The 19,941-nt window shown below is 43.5% G+C and overlaps 1 protein-coding gene across 1 annotated transcript; it reads right to left on the reverse strand.

Moving 5' to 3' along the window:
• Positions 1-15,231: 15,231 nt before the first annotated feature.
• LOC147609384 (pentatricopeptide repeat-containing protein At3g09040, mitochondrial-like) lies at positions 15,232-19,622 on the reverse strand. The gene has a single exon (XM_086787912.1). It carries the CDS (start codon positions 19,396-19,398, stop codon positions 16,090-16,092), a length of 3,309 nt encoding a protein of 1,102 aa, XP_086644038.1. The 5' UTR covers positions 19,399-19,622; the 3' UTR covers positions 15,232-16,089.
• Between the last annotated feature and the right edge of the window lie 319 nt (positions 19,623-19,941).

Genomic DNA, 19,941 nt, shown 5'->3' on the forward strand with positions numbered 1-19,941 from the left:
TCAGATGTAGCCGCCTAATATTGCATTTCCCATTGTGGTCGCCTCCTCTTTTCGTTTTCCTCTTGCTACAGCCAGCCGCCCACACGGCCCCAGATGCAGCCGCCTAATATTGCATTAATGCATTGATGCATAATGTGTAATGTGCATAAGCTGAAAGCATGAATGCAGAATGTAATAAGGATAAAGCTTATGCAATAATGCATTAAGCATTAATCTATTGCATTATTGCATAATGCATTAAGCTTAAGCCATAACGCATTAATACATTAAGCACTTAATGCATAATACATAAGCTCACACATAATGCATTGAGCTTAATGTATTATGCAAATTTCGTTTCTATTCTATGAACAAAACATGAACACAACGATGAAAACAACCATGGAAAGCATATACATGAATGAGAAAACATTAGCGGGAGTAGATCTCAACCGCACAAGTAAGTATTAATCTATTTTTTTCTCTTCTAATCACTAGCTCCGAGATTCCACACTCATGCTAACCCTAAACCTAAAAACAAAAAGAAATAGTGGTAGTAATGCAAGCTTCTCAACCGGTTTTGAGTCTTCTCCCCGGCAGCGGCGCCAATGGAGAGACGGAAAACTCTCTCACTTGTAGCAAGAGTAGCATGATCTACGTGTAGCTCAATCCAATGGGATTTGCATCCCTTTCGGAGCTAGGGATTCAACCCGTACCGGTGCACAAAAGCTTATCCACAAATGGAGAGAATGCTTATGGCTACTATCACATGACACTAGACTAAGCACACACAAGCTCAACTTGCCCTCATTCCTACACACCCATTCATTCACAAATACAAGCAAGAGGAACACAATCACTATGCACACAAGCAAAGAGAAAGACCTCACTCCACTCCTATCTTCCTTCAAGCATGCACACACTCAAGCATCAAGCTTCCATGAAAGCTTCAAATCAGTCCACATACTCAAAAACAAAATACTAAAAGCATGCATAAGAGTAAAATGATTAGAGAAGAGGATGAGAAAGACTCATGACATTGCTATTGATTCAATGAAGAGATTTATCTCATACAAAAATGTAGATGGGGTGAGAGAAGAGTCTTCACCTCTATGGAGAAGAGGGAGAGTAGCTCTCTCAAAGGAGCTCTTGCATGAACTTAGCCCAAAGTGTACCTAAGCTCTCAAATGAGCCACTTTTTATACAAAAACTCTAAAACTCCCAAAACTTCCCATGTGGGATTATTCTCAAGCCCACTCCCACACTCATCTACAACTTGGAACTCTTTACAAGAGCCCTAAATAAGAATGTCACTTGTTTTCCTGCTTGCATCTTTGTGATCACCACTCGTCACGCAACAGTCTTGTCCACTAGATTTGCCTTTGCATCCCTAGTTCAAGGTGTCTCATCAGTCTGCATTTCGGCATTTCATGTCTGTGATCTAATCATGACTCTAAGTGGCACGACATCCTCATTCTCTAATGAAGGTGGTGATGGAACTGCCTCTACAAAGTTGAGTGAGACCTTTGGTTGAGAGGTGCCTTCCTCATGTGGTTTCAGCAAACAATCCTTTGGAAAGTGTTCTACACAACACCCTAGACAATATCTTTCAGTTGGTGGAAACTGTACTGTTGTATTGGATCGAGCTGCTTGCCTTGGGCGATGTGGACAATCACGAGCCCAATGGGGTTCTCCGCACTCATAACAGGGGCCCATTAGTTTGGCTTCTACTTTCCTTTGCTGCCATTGACCTGAGGGGCCTGGAGTCCTAGGTTGGTAGCCGCCTAGCAACATCAAAGAATTTTGTTCCCCCGGTTGAGGTTCCAGTGCTTGGCTTGGATATGCGGGACTTTCAAAGAGATTTTTCTTGGATGAATATGATGCATATTCCTCCTCCACATAGCTTGGGTTTACCAAGTCTCTACACATATTTGAATTGTCGTAGTCAACAAACCTCACAGGAGCAGTCCCAGGAGCAGGAGGTTGAGCTCCAAGTACAGGTCGTGCTTGCTCTTGTGCCATCGGTGAATTAGTGTACTGTTGATGCATTTGTGGAGCCACTGCACCCCTTTGCTGCTCACGTTCTTGTCTCATTCTTGCAATGCGAGTACATTCCTGTGTTGGTGTGGGTATAATTCCAAGCACAGGCCTGGCACCACTTCTTTGTGGGTTGGTTTGTGACTAGAGGAGAAAAGGTATTACATTCTTCGGTTTTATGGTTACCGCCACATGCTCCACAAAGATGAGGACCTGTAGGTAGTACACTCCTCATTCGCTGCTGCTGTTGTTGTGGCTGCATGGGTGGGTGATAGGTTTGTCCCAATCTCCTTAGTACTGGGTTAGCTATGTGGTCTGGATTTACTAGTGCGCTAGACCCTGAACTTTGGTCATCACCCCAATGATCTCTAGGTTGCACCTCAAGGCCAGTACCATCTTGGAATTTGAAGTTATTTGTGAAATCCATAGCATCATGGCAACACTCATTGAAATTTGTATGCTTCTTTGCATAGAGATGTGTGTGCAGTGTTGAATTTTTGAGTCCTTTTAAGAAGAGAGAAATTAATCGACTCTGGGTGGGCTTCTAATCTTCTGGGCAACGATTAATGTACTGCTTCATCCTATTTACACAGTCTCTAACACTCTCAGTCTCGCCTTGCTTGAAAGAGTAGATGTTTGCTACTGTGTCATGCTGAATCCCCATCAAGGAAAAAGCAGCAAATGAATCTCTCTTCCAAAACACGTAAAGAAGATTTGTCTAAAGCCTTTGGTGCCTGAAACCAAGCAAGGGCCTTTCCCTCAAGAGTGAGCCCAAATCCTTCAATTGTACAAACTCCCATTGGTTCTCAGCCCCTGATCCATTTTGCTCTTGCCTTTCCTGTCCCTTTCCAAATTTAGATCTACAAAAAGTAAATCATCTATGGATGGCTTTAAGGACTGGGCATTGGATGGTCCAGGCATGTCCGGCTCAATGAGCCAATCATCTTTAGACTCCCTTGCACTGGAAGGCTTTGATAAGTCTAGGAACTCACTCTTAGAGAGCTCCCCTAATTTGTCTACATTCTCTGGTGGATGATAGGTGACTTCGTAGCGAACACCATCTCCACCCATGTACATGTTACACTAGTCATTAACTAGAGGTGCTTTATCAAGCTCTGAGAAAAAGTCTACGATCTTAATGAGATACCGTTGTTGTGGATCCCTAAAGATCTCAGCTCCTTGAGCATTCGTGTAGACATATTGAAGTCTCACACTGAGTGATAACCCCATGGTGTCGGCTTCAAATGGATTAAAAGATCTGGTGGGTGTCCTATTTGGGACTAAGGGATGACTATTTGACGGCCCTAGATTGTCCATAGACAATGAGCTAGTTGTCCTGGAAAGGGTATCAGATTGGGATTCGAAAAAGGTTTCAGTAATATCTGCCAAATTTCCTACCGATTGGGTCCCACTTTCCTGCGTAGGTACTCTAGAAGGTGCCCTAGACCCTATGGCAGTGTCTATATGACATCCCGACCGCAAGTGTATAAGGTCAAATTTTAAGGTTTTTTTTTTAAAAAAAAATTAATCCAAAAATTTTCAAGTTGGCTCAAACTTTGCCAGAACCCCCTCGAACACATTTGGCCAAAAAAATAGCGTATTTTTTCGGATCGAAAATCGCCTAAAATTTACCAGTTTCCCATATACTGACTCACTATGGGAAAATGGTTCCGAGACCGAAATTTCGACGATGGGTGTTTTCTAACTCCTCTCGAAAAGTTAGATAACCTCCCAATTTTTTGCGGCAGAAAATGAAAAAATTTTCCAGACTTTTTTTTTGCACCCTCTTATCCGGTGCGGTTGCGGTCTTTATGGTGCGGTGTGTGGGTCTCTCCGCGCGGTGCGCTGTTCACGGCACAGCCGTCTTCTTTTATTTATTTTTTTCTCTTTTTTGAAGTGCATGTGCAGTGAACTAAATGCGTGTGCAGCTGTCAGATTTGCAGCGAATTCAATGCGTGTGCAAGGAACTCAATGTGTGTGCAGCTGTGAGATTTGCAACAAATTCGAAATGTTCAGTCTTCATGTGTGTGTACAGATTTCAGTTTCTCTACAGGTGCAGGTTTAACAGAGAACTAAAATGCACAAAATTAAAGATGCAGAAAACTAAACTAAGCTAAGAACAGAAAATAAAACGAACATGCAAAAAATTGGAACTGTAAAAATTAACCTCAGACAGCAAAAATCATCCTCAAACAGAATGACAGAAATGCAAAACAGGCCGGCCTCTCTTTTTCGCACACAATTGAAATTGGCAGGTTTAGCGCCTACCTCCAATCCTTCCCGTGTGTTGAATCCTTGTCCTGACCTCAAGGGAGAAGCGTAGCTAGCCAATCGCACTCAAATTGCAAGACAAATAAAGAGAATTTAACAACAGATTAGTCTTAAATAAGTACCAAAATTAGTCCCAAAGCCTGCTCTCCTATCCAACAGTTTTGCAACCGATTGGAGCTTAACAAGGAGTGGTAGTGTGTGTATGGTGCTCAACTAATGTAGGCACTCGCTCCCCGGCAGCGGCGCCATTGTAGAGCCGTTCTCTCTACCGTACAATATAGTGCTCATAGAGTACTACCGATCAACAAATGTATTGAGAAACACAATGTCAATCTGAGGACTCGATCCGATTAGTGCATGAAGGCTTATCCCGGGAGAGCTCACATACATGAACCACCACTTTGTTGAGATATCGAGCTCTAGTGAGGCGGTGGACACTGATGACCCGCCTGGGGGATAGGCCCCACACTTACACCACTGGCATGGTTGGTGAGATCATGGGAGATATGCGGCTAGTGGGATGACAGGCTGTGTGACAGCCACTCTAGAGACTGGCATAGTTATAGCGCCAGCTTATTTAGTCGGGTTCACACTATAGAGAACCCGTGTATGTATTTGGTTGAGTACCTTTCATATTATGTGTACTCTTATTCTTGTATATGGTGTGTTGAGTGTTGAGTAGAGAAGAAGAAAATTTTCAGCCTCTCACCTTGTGTGTTCTCTATTAGGGTTTTGTGAGTGTGTGTGTGTGCTTGCAAGAGCTCAAGCTCTCTTCCCCCCTGCATCTTTTCATGGTATCAGAGCCTGGTTCGTGCTAAGGGCTGAGCTGCAAGCAAGAGAACCACAGGAAGCGGTACGAGGGTAAGAGCTTCAACTACTCTTCCCTATTGTGTTGGTGACTACACCCTTGTCGGGAGCTCTACGGGAGGCATCGACAAACGGTCTCTGATTGAGGAGCTTTCTTCGCGGGAGTGAAGCTATAGGGCAACTATACAGTCCTACGGACTACAATTTTTGGGCCGAAATCGCATTTCGGGCGCGTCTGGACCTCCGTTTTTCAGAAAGCAGGCGATTTCGAGCACTGCGGGTAAGTCATCGATTCTCTGCAGAACTCTGTTTTAAGAACTGCAGGAAGACAGATTGACTGTGCAGACACTGTGGGTGCTGCAAAGAGGTCTACAGTTGCCATTGGGTGTATGTATGCACATTGAAGTCACTGGTTGTGACATTTGAGAGTACTACAGTACCGCTGTGCAGAAAATACAGCATTTGTGCAGGAAAAACCAGAGTGCAGGTTCTGGTAAAACTGTGTGTTTGGCAAGATGTCTAATGATGGCATAACACAGATTGTGGCTGAGAAGCTTGACAAGAATAACTTCCATGCTTGGAGGTTCAGGTTGACGAATTTCCTGATGGGAAAAGGCTATTGGGACTACATAGAAGGTGAGCATGAAGAGGCACCGGAGATACTGGATATAAATCCGACTGCTGCAGATGTGAAAGAGTTTAAAGACTGGAACCAAGGAGCCAGGAAGGTTATGTATTGGCTTTACATTAGTATACAGGACACCATGATTGGGCACATTCAGGATGCCAAGTCCCCCAAGGAGGCGTGGGACACCTTGGTAAAGCTTTATGAAACAAATACCAAGGCACGCAAGATACAGTTGAAGAATAAACTTCATACTGTGGAGAAAAAGAGCATGTCTGTGAATGACTATGCGCTGAAGATAAAGGGTATTGTGGAATCCCTTGCGTCTATTGGTGTGTCAGTAGATGATGATGACAAGGTGGAAGTCTGTCTACGTGGTCTCGGGCCACAATACAAGGCGTTCAAGACGTCTATTCAGACTCGGGAAAACATTCCCAACTTTACAGATTTGGTGTCTATGCTGATTATCGAAGAGAAGAACTTGGGTGAAGACCAACAGTCTTCACAAAGCAAAAACAGTTCAGAGCAACAGGCCTTCTACACGAGTTTAGGAAGAGGACGAGGTAGAGGAGGCCGTGGACGCGGTCAAGGAGGTGGCCGAACAGGTAATCAGAATTATGGCCAGTAGCAGCAGCAACAACAACAGTCCCAGAATCAACAACAACAACAACACGCAGGTGGAAGAGGCAAATTCAGAGGCAGGGGGAGTCAAAGAGGCCGTGGAAATTGGCAAAGGCAATATAATGATGCACATGAATGCTATTATTGTGGTAAGCCTGGACATGTGCAGTCAGAATGTTATAAGAAGCAGGCTGACATGCAAAATGGAAAAGTGCAGCAAAACAACTATGCATCCTCAAGCAGAAATAATGAGGATAATGAAAAGTTGTTTGTTATGCAGCATGTCGTGAATGCCATGTCTGAAAATGTTGATGCAGCACAAAAAGGTAATGTATGGTATGTGGATTCAGGCGCTTCGAACCACATGACGAGTCATGGGGAGTGGTTCAAGGAGATGAAAAACCCGGAAAGACCAGGTTTTGTGGAAACAGGGGATGACACGGCTCATCCAATTGTCCACATTGGAGATGTGCCATTGTCTATGCAGGATGGCAAAGTGAAGTACCTTGCAGATGTACTTCATGTACCGAACATAACAAAGAATCTGGTTTCAGTTGGCCAGATGATTGAGCAGGGTTTGCAGGTTCGGTTTAACCCTGATGGATGTTATGTTGAAGATTTTAAAGACAAGTGCAGGTTGGTTGCAAAAGGCAACAGAGTGGGCAGAATGTTTACGTTGGATGTAGACATGCCTGAAATGAGTGCTGCGATGTTTGCAAATGGTTCAGGAGTTGTTGCAGACACAGACATATGGCATAAAAGAATTGGACATGTAAATGTGCAGAGATTGAAGTCTATGCAGACAAAAGGAATTGTGACAGGGCTGCCAAAATTTAAAGTGAAAGGTATGCAGAAAATATGTGAAGCATGCCAATTTGGGAAGCAAACAAAGCATGTGTTTCCACGTAACAGATATGTGAGCAAAAATGCACTAGATGTTGTGCATTCAGATGTATGGGGCCCTACGAAGACCATATCTATGGGAGGCTGCAGGTATTATGTGACTTTCATTGATGACCACACAAGGAAAGTGTGGGTATATTTCATGAAGGAGAAGAGTGAGGTGTTCACTCACTTTCAGAATTTCAGAGTTTTGGTTGAAAAGCAAACAGGGAAATATGTAAAGTGCCTAAGGTCAGATGGAGGGGGAGAGTACTTCTCCAATGAGTTCTCTGAATTTTTGAAGAAGAATGGTATTCGGAGACAGTTCACATGCAGATACACTCCGCAGCAAAATGGAGTTACTGAGCGGAAAAACAGGCACATTGCTGAGATTGCGCGAGCATTAATGGAAGAGAAGAATATGCCGCATTGCTATTGGGCTGAGGCTGTTTCTACAGCAGTATACATCATGAACAGGACTCCAACTGCAGCCATACATGATGTAACTCTAGAGGAGAGGTTTACTGGCAGAAAACCAGATTTGTCTCATCTGAAAGTTTTTGGATGCATTGCATATGTGCATGTGCCAGATGAGCTGAGAACTAAGCTGGATCCGAAAGCTGAAAAATGTGTGTTTATTGGATATTCCCTTGAGCAAAAGGGATACAGGTGTTATAATCCTGCTACACGTGAGTTGAGGGTAAGCAGGGATGTTGTCTTTGATGAGATGAGCAGCTGGTATGCTGCTGAAAAAGAAGCTGTTGGGGCTGATGTGAGTGGAAGTGTGGTTGCACAGAATGCAGGTCAGCAATCACAGTCTTTGAGTGGACCAGGAGAGTCCTCATCTAGTGGGTCTATTAATAGACCATGGAGTGGCAGGCTGCGTCATAATACCAGCCCTGCAAATGTGATTAGTACATCACGTAAAGGAAAAGAGAAAGGGCATTCTCATGTTGATGGAGAGTCTAGTGGCTCAGATATGAGCCTTGATGAGGAGCTTGGGATCCCAGCTATGAGAACACCTGGTGTAAAGAAGGCTATGGAGGCCATGAATGAAAAGCTGCGAAGATCAGGGAGAGTGAAGAACCCTGTGCAGAGATTTACATATGATGGTTATGTGGCACATCACTATGCATATATGGCAAAGGTTGTGCAGGTTGTTGAGCCCACATGCATTGATGAGGCTATTGGAAATGTGTGTTGGGAGAAAGCTATGGATGAGGAGATGGATGCACTATATGGAAATGAAACTTGGGATTTAGTGCAATTGCCTGAAGGCAAGAAAGCCATTGGATGCAAGTGGGTGTACAAAGTTAAACATAACAGTGATGGAAGCATAAACAGGTACAAGGCTCGATTGGTAGCCAAAGGATATGCGCAGACATATGGGATTGATTATGAGGAAACTTTCAGCCCAGTTGCCAAGATGGCAACGGTGAGAGTTGTGATAGCAGTGGCTGCGTCAAAGAAATGGTCTTTACATCAGATGGATGTAAAGAATGCATTCTTGCATGGGGATTTGCAAGAAGAGGTGTATATGTTGCAGCCACCTGGTTATGAGGATGAGGGTCACCCCGAGCATGTTTGCAGGTTGAAGAAAGCCTTGTATGGCTTAAAGCAAGCACCAAGAGCATGGTCTGACAAGATTTCTGAATATCTTGTCACTATTGGCTTTCATGTAGCCAATGCAGATTTCTCATTGTATGTGAGACATGGTGATAGAGGAGTTGTGCTTGTTGTCATCTATGTAGATGACTTGATCATTACGGGGGACCATGATGCAGAGATCTTTGATGTAAAGATCTTGCTTAGACAGAAGTTTGAGATGAAGGATCTGGGGGAGCTCAGATATTTCTTGGGCATTGAGGTGATTAGGTCACCACATGGTATTGGATTACTGCAGAGACAGTATGGCTTGGACATGTTGTCCAAGTATGGTATGACAGGCTGTAAGCCTATTTCTGTGCCATTGGATCAGAATGGCAAGTTGAGTGCAGATTCAGGAGAGATCTTGGAGGATCCTACTATGTACAGGAGCATAGTAGGAAGTTTGATCTACATGACGATTACTAGACCAGATTTGAGCTATGCTGTTGGGTTGGTGAGTCGGTTTATGCAGGTTCCACGGAAACCGCATTTGGATGCAGTGAGACGCATACTGAGGTATGTGAAGTCTACTTTGCATTGTGGACTATTCTATGAGACTGGGACAGAGATATGTGTACATGGGTACACAGATGCTGATTGGGCTGGTAGTATCTCAGACAGAAGATCTACCAGTGGATTCATGTTTTCTTTGGGGAGTGCTGCTGTGACTTGGAGCAGCAAGAAGCAGCCTACGGTTGCTCTATCGAGTACGGAGGCCGAGTACAGAGGAGCTGCTATGGCAGCATGTGAGGTAGCTTGGTTGAGAAAGCTACTTGCAGATTTAGGTCTATCAGTGGATAGACAAGTTGTCATTTTCTGTGACAACATTAGCAGTATACAGTTGGCCAGGAACCCAGTCTTTCATGCTCGTACGAAGCACATAGAGGTCCACTACCACTTCGTCAGAGAGAAGGTCTTGGCAGGAGACCTTGACCTTGTTTATGTCAGCACAGAGGATCAGGTAGCTGACATCTTCACCAAAGCATTGGGTACAGAGAAGCTCCGCAGATTCAGGGCTTCGCTTAGTGTACATGAGATGGAGTTGAGCTCGAGGGGGAGTGTTGAGATATCGAGCTCTAGTGAGGCGGTGGACACTGATGACCCGCCTGGGGGATAGGCCCCACACTTACACCACTGGCATGGTTGGTGAGATCATGGGAGATATGCGGCCAGTGGGATGACAGGCTGTGTGACAGCCACTCTATTTAGTCGGGTTCACACTATAGAGAACCCGTGTATGTATTTGGTTGAGTACCTTTCATATTATGTGTACTCTTATTCTTGTATATGGTGTGTTGAGTGTTGAGTAGAGAAGAAGAAGATTTTCAGCCTCTCACCTTGTGTGTTCTCTATTAGGGTTTTGTGAGTGTGTGTGTGTGTGCTTGCAAGAGCTCAAGCTCTCTTCCCCCCTGCATCTTTTCACACTTGACGATTCAACCATTCAACACCTCAATCAATCTCTCAATCTCTTAAACCCACTACACTAATCAAGAGAACAAGCAATGCATGGCAATCTCTTAATCCCATTCAAACATTGATTAAATCTTAGCTTTCCCTAATGCCAGCAAATCCATACGCGTGCATCTAGCATAGAATGTAACATTCACAAACCCACAAGCTCATAGAGAGAGTCTATCCATGAATAACTCATTGCCAATGAAGTGGGCAAGAGCTTGCATCAATGGAGACTACACACACACACACACCAAGCATGCAGCATACACAAGAGAAAGAAAGAAGCATTCAACTAATCATAGATTAATCTACTTCAATGATGCTAAAACAGATTAAGAGAAAGAAGTGGAGCTATACTCATTGGAGCTTGATGCTCATTAGAGTACAATAGAGAGAGAGTCAGAGAGTTGCCATAGCTTGAGAGCTCAAGAGCTTCACTCAATAGCTTATGAGAATGCCCAAAAAACGTCCCCTTTCTTTAGCTAACATCTCTTTTATAAAGATGTCACTAACCCTAACCCTAGGCCTCTTTCACACATGGGCAGACAACCCCATAAGTGAGCCTTGCTTAATACACTTAGAACCCACATTGACCAAAAACAATTTACATTGCACTTCGGCACAAAAATATGGAAAAATTATGTGCGTCTTTATGTTCCCATGGCTACAACCCGCTCTCTCACATTAATTGCTTCCGGCCTCCTTCCATAATCCGTGTTCCCGTGAACAGTGGACCCATCCAACTCTCTTGCTACTCAATGTGTGTATATGTGTGTGTCATGTGTAGTAGTATCTTCCCATTACCAAGATGGCACATGGCCCTCACCCAAAGCATTTTGCTAATGGGAGGAGCAAAGATAGTAAGGGAACAAAGGATACATTGTGGAGGGGTCTTTTTTGGAGTTATTCACACATGTAGGGGAGGGTTCTACCCCCCACCCCCCCCCCCAAATGCACGTGTGAGTAACTCCAAAAAATCCCTCCAAAATGTATCCTAAAAAGATAAGGGGGTGGGGCTGGGCCCATTTAACTCTCTTGCTACTGTCATGTATATATGCGTGTACATGTGTGTATTAGGTGTCTAATAGTATTTTCCCAGTACCAAGATGGAAGATGGCCCTTTGTCGAAGCGGCGTGCTAATGAGAAGAGCAAAGTGGTGGGGCTGGGCCCACCCAAAGCCAAGCCACTTAATGTTTGAATGAAATAATCTCAAAACATGGGGTGGATACAACAAAATAGTCCTTATGATGAGGAATGAGTAGTGTGAAAAATGTACATGTGTGATTGCCATAAGAAAATATTAGCACATGTTCATACACCAATTAGTAGGCTTGAAAAAGCTAAACCCAAGGTTTATATCTAAAGTACTCATAAAAAATGGAGGGAGGTGAGGATCATCATCATGGAAGCTTCCCATTATATCCAACTCGTCAACAAATGCAGAGGGATATGTCAATGTAGTGTAATTGCTAATGTTTTGCATGTATCGACCATAACACCTATAACATTATACATGGATGTAAGAATTAGGAGTTGAGGCATCCAATGCTAGTGAGAATCCATACCTTCTACCTACATGCACCAAATGATGGCTGTGAATCTTGTTGTTGTTGTGGTGGCCTATCATGCCAACCACATCCACATGTATGTCCTCTTGGACTAGCTCTCCCCCTACCTCTAGCATCTCTATGAGTGTAGAATTCTTGGTCCCTTGCATGTCCATTGATACTAGATGGGCACCAAAACCAAGTTTCATCTCCTCCACACTAAGCAACGAGATCCACTCATCAAAATCTGGGGAGTCTCAACCTCTTTACCAAAGTCACCTCCAGATTTGATGAAGAGCTTGGATCTCACTGTAGACTTGACGAAACTGAATTCTGTCTTCACCAGCTTGTAGAGCATGCTTGAAAACACCTTGGGTTAAGAGGAATTAGAGAACTTTGAACTGAGCAAGATAACATCTCCATTCTTCTCCAAAAAAACGGCGCTAGCAAATCAGCGAAAATCGGCGCTTCTACTCGGCGCTCTCCACCACACCACTACAACCACATGCACCACCACCTTCTTCAGCATCGTCTTCTTGTATTTAATAATGAATGGCTGGAAGGATTTGGCCTAATGTGATGTGTGCAAGGAGCTAGATCTCCTCCACTGGCTGGGGGTACAGAGGTGAGTTGAAAAAAGAGGGAAAATTATAATTTTCTACTAATCCTAATTAGCAAAATAATTAACAAGATAATGGGCTCACAAATTAGCATGGCTCTGATACCATGTTGAAATTAGAGTATTGTGATGAGCTATGGTGGATCAAACACTAGAATCAACATCATTAACAAAGTGATTAGCAAATAATTAAGACGTAATTAGTGGATAATTAACAAGTAGATTAATGTAGGCATGGATACTCAAAAACCAGCAAATTCTCATTAGGCCAATGCCTCAATTTATAGAGTTTACATCCAAGCATCAAATCCCACTGATTTCTCCATGATTCACTCCACCTCTTTTCCCTGATTCTCTCCACCTCTTCACTTTTCCCAGAATATCTCCACACTTCCCAGAATATCTCCACACTTCCTAAATCTTCTCATGCTATCCTTTATTCTCTCCCAGTAGATTCTTCTCACCTTTTCACACATTTACTCATCCTCTTTTACAGCCTCTAACCAAGGGCTTGTTCCCGCACACACCCTATTCACTTGTATTTTCAACAAATCCAAGTGTGGGGAGGAGATAAATCCAATTTATAAAAGAAAAATATCCAAAAATGAGTAAATGCCCACTTAAAATGAAGAGTTGACTAAGTACAAGGTTTATTAGTAAAAAACTATGAATATTACTTTAAAAAATGAGATATTTTGGGTATAATGATTCAATTTTGACACCTTGGTAAGGAGAAGGGGGCTCTTCAAGGAGGCAGTTTCGTCTCCTCCACAATAAGCAATGAGATCAGCTATGTTTCCTTGCTGTTGATGCTTTTTTTGAAGTTGAGCCTTATAGTGGTGAAAGTTAGAAGGATTGCTTGTGTCTCTCATTGATGTGTTGAGTCTTGGTTGTGAAATAATTTGTAAAAGTAGAAGAATAGAAGGTGTTCATTACACCAAGCTTACTCACTTGAAGTTGAGTGCCACCAAGCCATTCAAAGTTTCTATTCACCCTAGAGCAAACCATGCAAGTGAGTGGTTGAGAGTTGGTGCACTTCCTTTTAAATAAGACTACAAAAACCAAGGAAAAATAGTTGTAAAATCCTTCGAAACTTGTTATGTGTAGTGCATTATTATTAATGTGTTATGTATCATGTTTCATATCTCACTAATTCAAAGCTTTGTCACTCATAGATCATAGCCAATGTTCAAAAAAGAGTTTAGAGGTGTGTACCCTTAAATGGGTGATCATCAATGCATCATTTATATAGTTTAGAGGTGTGTACCCTTAAAGCTTTGTCACTCATAGATCATAGCCAATGTTCAGAAAAGAGTTTAGAGGTGTGTACCCTTAAATGGGTGATCATCAATGCATCATTTATATAGTTTGTGAAGTGCTTGACCATTGGTACCTTGTTGGATGCACATTGCAAAGTTCAGACATCCCAAAATTGTGTTTTAGGAGCATGCAAAAAGATTGGGTTTCCTTAACTTGATTATTTTTCACCTATTTTGAATGACAGAAGCTTCTAAGGGTCTTTATAGACTGTAGTTTCGAGTTATCGATACCGCCCATGGTGATGCCCCCCTCCATCTTTCTACCTCTGCAATTCTAGAAAAGGTTTGTAGCCCTCCTAAGACTCGGGTACTTGGGGTTAATCTCCTCCAACCACAAAGTTGTCTACAAAGCATTTTTTGCTTGCCTGTTGTCTCTCTTGGTTTTTAGAGTTTAATTATCATTATACTATATTAGTGGGCATAGTCCCACTAGGGCTAGAGCCTGCCACTATGCTGTGGATTGTTTCTTTATTTCTTGCCAAATTGGAATATTTGCTTTGATCTAGAAAAGATAAATAGAAAGCAATCGTTCAGCGGCTGAATGTGAAACGAGTAATCTACCCTTGTGCACAATATAGGACATGAATAAAACAATAAGCCTTTGTACACCTTTTTGTGAATCGAGTGCAGTAGTAAAGCATTATGTTTGCTTGTCTGTACATGCTAAGGATGCCAGAATTCAGCACTTGTAAAATCATGCCTTAGATCCTCTTGCTCTCTTGATATATTAGATTGGGTGAATTTTGTTCCCAGTGTGTTTGGATTGCTTCAATGGTGAGAATTATTGGGTGTGCCTGGATTGCTATAATGGTGAGACCCACGGACATAAAACTTGACATGCCATCAGATTAGTCTTAGGACTTGAATGCTTAAAAACTAGAAGGCTTTTTATTTTCTCTTTTCTTGAGTGGATAGCATAGGGTACCTAGAGTAGCTAAGCTCTGGAAAAACTAGATTCGGCATCTGTCTTCTCTCTCTCTCTCTCTCTCTCTCTCTCTCTCTCTCTTCGATCTCAGAGGCCTCACCCCTCCACCCGGCAGCTGCAGATCCAGGATATCCTTCGACGACATGGCAAGTTCCCATCACAGAGGAGAGATGCTATGGCTGCTTTGCATTCTATTATGGAGGAGGATGGTATCCCTTTATGACCACATTGTCATCATTTAGCATCACATGGATACTTTCGCTTGTGCAGCTAGTTTTGTACATGTTTTTCTCTTCCATGGTTCAGATTCATCATGGATACATTGTACTACCTTTTTGGTCTCATAGACCCTCTGGGTCTTTTGAAGACATAAATATATATTTTCTTTCTTTCTTTGTGTTTAAACCTCTTCATTACAATATCCAATGGTTTTTCTCATTGGTCATTGGCAACACAGTTCTGTAGTTATTATTGAAAAATGAATATGGGTTCCAACTTTGTTGAACGGTAATTTTACTCATGTACTAAGTCAAGCAACTACTGGGACAGCCCATTTAAAGTTGCATATTGAAGTCCTACAAGCTTCCCAACCGTGATGATCCTATAAAGCCTCTGGGATGCCTCTAAAGTATTGTACCAACCTTCAGAGCCTGGGCACCTCATGTGTACATAGGAAAAGCTTCCATGCTTCTCCCAAAACTTTGCGACATGATGTGCAGGAAGCTGTTCGTCTCTGGCAAGAGAATGACAACGCTGCTTTTCAAGAGGAAATGCATTTCTGATCTCAAAAGTTTGGGAGTTCTGATGACTTGAATGGGGTCACCATGTGCACGCACATGGCATAGCTGTGCAGGATCCAAACTACAATTGCCCCACATTGCCTGCACTGGCAAGTATCTAAAAAGCATGCAGGGCTGAATGCCCTGCGTACTTGAGGCATGTGCGGCCACAACACAAGCTCAATCTTCATCAGGAGAAGCTGCCCAGGGGTTCACTCAAAGATACATGAGCTTCCCCAGAACCACTTCTTTCTTTCAAGTAGAGCTGAGCATAGAATATGGTTACTAGCAACTCCGGGCCAGGAAATTTGGCCAAGCAAATGAACTGACCAGTAGTTTAGCTTGTTGAACAGCTGAGCAAGGGACCACTACCAACCAAACGGCTGTGACCCCAAGTGGATTTGGCTAGCCAAGCAGCTCATAAGTGAGCCAGCTTGCTTGCCAACAAGAAGCATCTGGTCCTGACTTTGCTGGCAAGCATTGCTTGTGCCTGACAGTCCAGCCCATTTGTTGTTTAAACCCCCTCAATCCACCAGACAAAAGGAGAACTTAAAGCTCTCAGGCATCCCTTTTGCTTAGGTTACGTCTTCTATCTCCCACCACAAATGCTCAAGTTCACCACTCTCATTCCAAGTCTTCCTTGTCTCTTTCCACCCACCTTTGTTCACTCGCATTGCCTCAATCTTCATAGCATCCGTCCACATGTGGGCATCTGAATATATGTTGGACATTAAGATGAACGCTCCAGCATGTTTGTCATCTGACTTCAATGCACTATCAAAGGAATGCCTTCCAAGCTCAACATTGCCCCACTTCCGACAAGCACTCAGCATAGTACTCCAAACCACAAAATCAGGTTCAAAAGGCATTTTCTCTACTGTCAGCACAGCCTCATCAAGTTGGCCTGCACGACCAAGGAGATCAATCATACAATTCTGATGCTTGATAGTTGGACTGATGCAATGCTCTTGGCTCATAGCCTCGAAGTAATTCCGGCCTTCATCCACCAGACCAGCATGACTACATGCAGTGAGAAGGTTGAGAAAAGTGACTCCATCTGGCTGTATGCCGTCCCCCCTCATTCTTTGAAACAAATGAAACACGTGTTCACTTTCCCCGTGACGGGCATAACCCATTGTTAATGTATTCCATGATGCAAGGTCCCAGATGGACATTGCATCAAAGACCTGTTGAGCATCAAACATGCTCCCACATCTGCCATACATATCTACAAGGGCATTTGTGAGAATCACTTCAGTGGCCTCAAGTCCAACTCTGTAAACTTTAGCATGGACTTTTTTCCCCGTTTCAAGGGCTGCTGCATCGCCACATGCTTTCAGAATGCTAACAAAGATTCTGCTATCAGGTGATACACCTTGCTCTTGCAATTGTGCAGAGAGTTCAAAAGCCTTCTCACATTCACCTTGCTCAGCATAAGCCAGAATCATGGTGTTCCACAAAACTACATCTGGACACAGACCCTCCTGTTGCATCTGTTCAAAACAGATCAGTGCTTCCTCACAAAAGCCACGCTCAGCATAACCTGAGATGAGTGCAGTCCACGAGACTACATCTCGAGCAGGTAGCTGATCTAATAATCCATGTGCCTCTGCAAGGAAGCCACATTTGGAATACATGTCCACCAGAGAGCTACAAATAAAAGGGTCTCCCTCATAACCCTTTCCAGCAATCTCAGAGTGCAAATCTTGGCCCCTATGTATGGTCCCTAGTTTACTGCAAGCTTTTAAGCCGGAAACGTATGTAAAGGCGTTTGGGGAAACACCCTCCCGACACATCTTCTGAAAACAGTTCAGTGCTTCCTTACCAAGCCCGTGTTCAGCATAGCCACCAATAAGAGCAGTCCAAGAAACCACATCTCGATTCGACACGGTGTCAAACACTTCCCGTGCTTCCGCAAGTGCACTACACTTAGTGTACAGAACCACCAAGCTACTGGCAACATGGAAATTTGATTCAAAGCCCTCCTTTGCAATTTCAGCATGTATTTCTTGACCCTTTTCTAGGGCTCCTGGGTTGCCACATGATTTTAAGACAAAAACATATGTCAGGGCATCTGGAGACACATTCTCCAATTGCATTTTTTTGAAACAACTGAGCACTTCTTCACCAAGCCTACGTTCAGCATATCCTGCAATGAGTACATTCCAAGAGACTACATCATGAACTAGCAGCTCCCAAAATGCTTCCCATGATTCTGTAAGTAAGCCACATTTGGCATACATATCAACTAGTGTATTGCCAACTAGAGTATCTCTTTCTAGTCCTTGAGCTGTAATCTCAGTATGTAATTTGTAGCCCTTGTTCGCCGCTCCTTCACAGCCACAAGCCTTCAAACTGCATATGAAAGTGATATAATTAGGAGACACTCCCTCTGATTTCATCTGTTCCAAACAGTTCACTGCATCCTCACCAAGCCCATGTTCAGCATATGCTGCAAGTATGGTGTTCCATGAGACTATATCTCGAGCCTGCAGCCTGTCAAAGACCAGCTGTGCTTCCACAAGAAAACTGCATTTGGCATACATATCCACTAAAGTGTTGCCAACAATACCTTCACTGTCGAATCCCTTCTTGACTATCTCAGAGTGTATACCTAGACCCCCATCTATAGCTTGTAAGCTGCCACAAGCTTTCAAGCTGCAAGAAAGTGTAACAGCATTTGAAGACCTTCCCTCCCTTCGCATTTGCTGGAGACAGTTCAGCACTTCTTCACCAAGCCTATGTTCCGAATATCCTGCAACAAGCGCGTTCCATGAGACTACATCACGATATGGAAGCTTGTCAAACACATCCTGTGCTTCTTCAAGCTGGCCACACTTGGCATAAAAATCCACCAATGTGTTTCCAACAAAGGAATTTCCTTCAAACCCTTTTGTCGTGGCTTCACTGTGTATTTCTTGGCCCTTAACTATGGCTTCTAAGTTGCTACAAGCTTTCAAGCTGCAGACATATGTCCCAGCATCAGGAGATACACCATTCACTTGCATTTGTTGGAGGCATTTCAGTGCTTCCTCAGCAAGACCATGTTCAACGTATCCTGCAATTACTGTAGTCCATAGGACTGTGTCCCCAACTGCAAGCCCATCAAAAACATCCCGTGCTTCTGCAAGGGAGCCGCATTTAGCGTACATATCCACCAGAATGCTGCCCACGAACAGATCATTTTCATACCCTTCCTTAGCGATTTCAGAGTGTATTTTTCGGCCTTTATCCAGGGACTTCATTTGCACACATGATCTCAAGAGGGCGACGAACGTGAAACTGTTCGGATGGACATGTTCCTCTTGCATTCTGCCATACAGGTTGAAAGCCTGTTGAATTTCCCCACAATCAATATGCCCTTGGATGAGAGAAGTCCAAGAATACTCATTCCGATAACGCAGCCTGTCAAAGACGTGAAGAGCACAGGGCATGCTCCCGCATTCAACAAACGCTGGGACAAGGTAGTTTCCAAGTACTCCATAAGCATCAAGCCGATCAGAGATGAGCGCATGCATACGATTCACGCACGTTAAATTCTTCTCTTTTTTGCACTTGAGCAATACAGAGATAAAATTCTCATTGGATGGCAGCTCACTCATATGCTCCATAAAGGAGAGTGCTTCCCCAATGCTGAGCGTTTTCCAATCAACATGTTCCTGTGGCAGAGGCTTCAGATTTTTCTTCCACATACTGTCTAGTTCATCTGCCAAGGTAGGATTTTTGGGAAAACCAGAAGCTGGATTACCATCATCTTCTGTTTTTCCGGTTCTGGTTTCCATCTCTTCAACCATGTTGCTGTGCAATGCGTTTACATACACAAATCTTCTAGCGATTATCTGCCTTAAGTTTGCAGAAACTGCAGCTTTAGGGCTGTGAATCATCTTGGCAAGAGTGATTTGTGCACTTACCTGAATCCCCACAAATGCCCGCAAGCCTGAATGGAAAACCTAAGATCCAATGGACGTGAAGAATAGGGTAACATAAACCCTAAAATTTTGTGGCAATCTTCGCGACAGAACACACAAACCCTAAAACCCAGCATCTTCCGGGAGAAAAGAGCCTTCTATGGTTCCCCCCGAGCCTCTGCATGAGAAGCCTGGAGGGACAAGAGCTTACCATTTAAATGTTCCCTCGTTTTATAGCTTCCGACGACCCTGCTGGCATGGCAGTATGCTGACGTGGACGTTTGCTGACATGGCCTGCTGAGCTTCACACTGCAAATCCTGTCTTTTTTTTGTAGTTGCTGATGTGGCACTGCTGATTTGCACAATACTGCCCAACATGTGGGCAGCCAAAAAATGCCTTGTGCACTCTTGAATGGGCGTACCCCATTACACACCAACTGCCCATGCCTACGTTTATTAAAACACCGCCCTTTACACAACGTGCATCTCCACCAGCATGTTAACCTGCGTATACATGCA

The sequence above is a fragment of the Cibotium barometz genome, chromosome 51, assembly GCF_041138505.1.
Source record: "Cibotium barometz isolate CiBa-2024 chromosome 51, ASM4113850v1, whole genome shotgun sequence".
In the NCBI taxonomy this organism is placed as follows: Eukaryota; Viridiplantae; Streptophyta; class Polypodiopsida; order Cyatheales; family Cibotiaceae; genus Cibotium; species Cibotium barometz.

Coding starts and splice junctions, on each gene's coding strand:
- LOC147609384 (XM_086787912.1), bottom strand. CDS start 19,398: ATGATTCACAGCCCTAAAGCTGCAGTTTCTGCAAACTTAAGGCAGATA.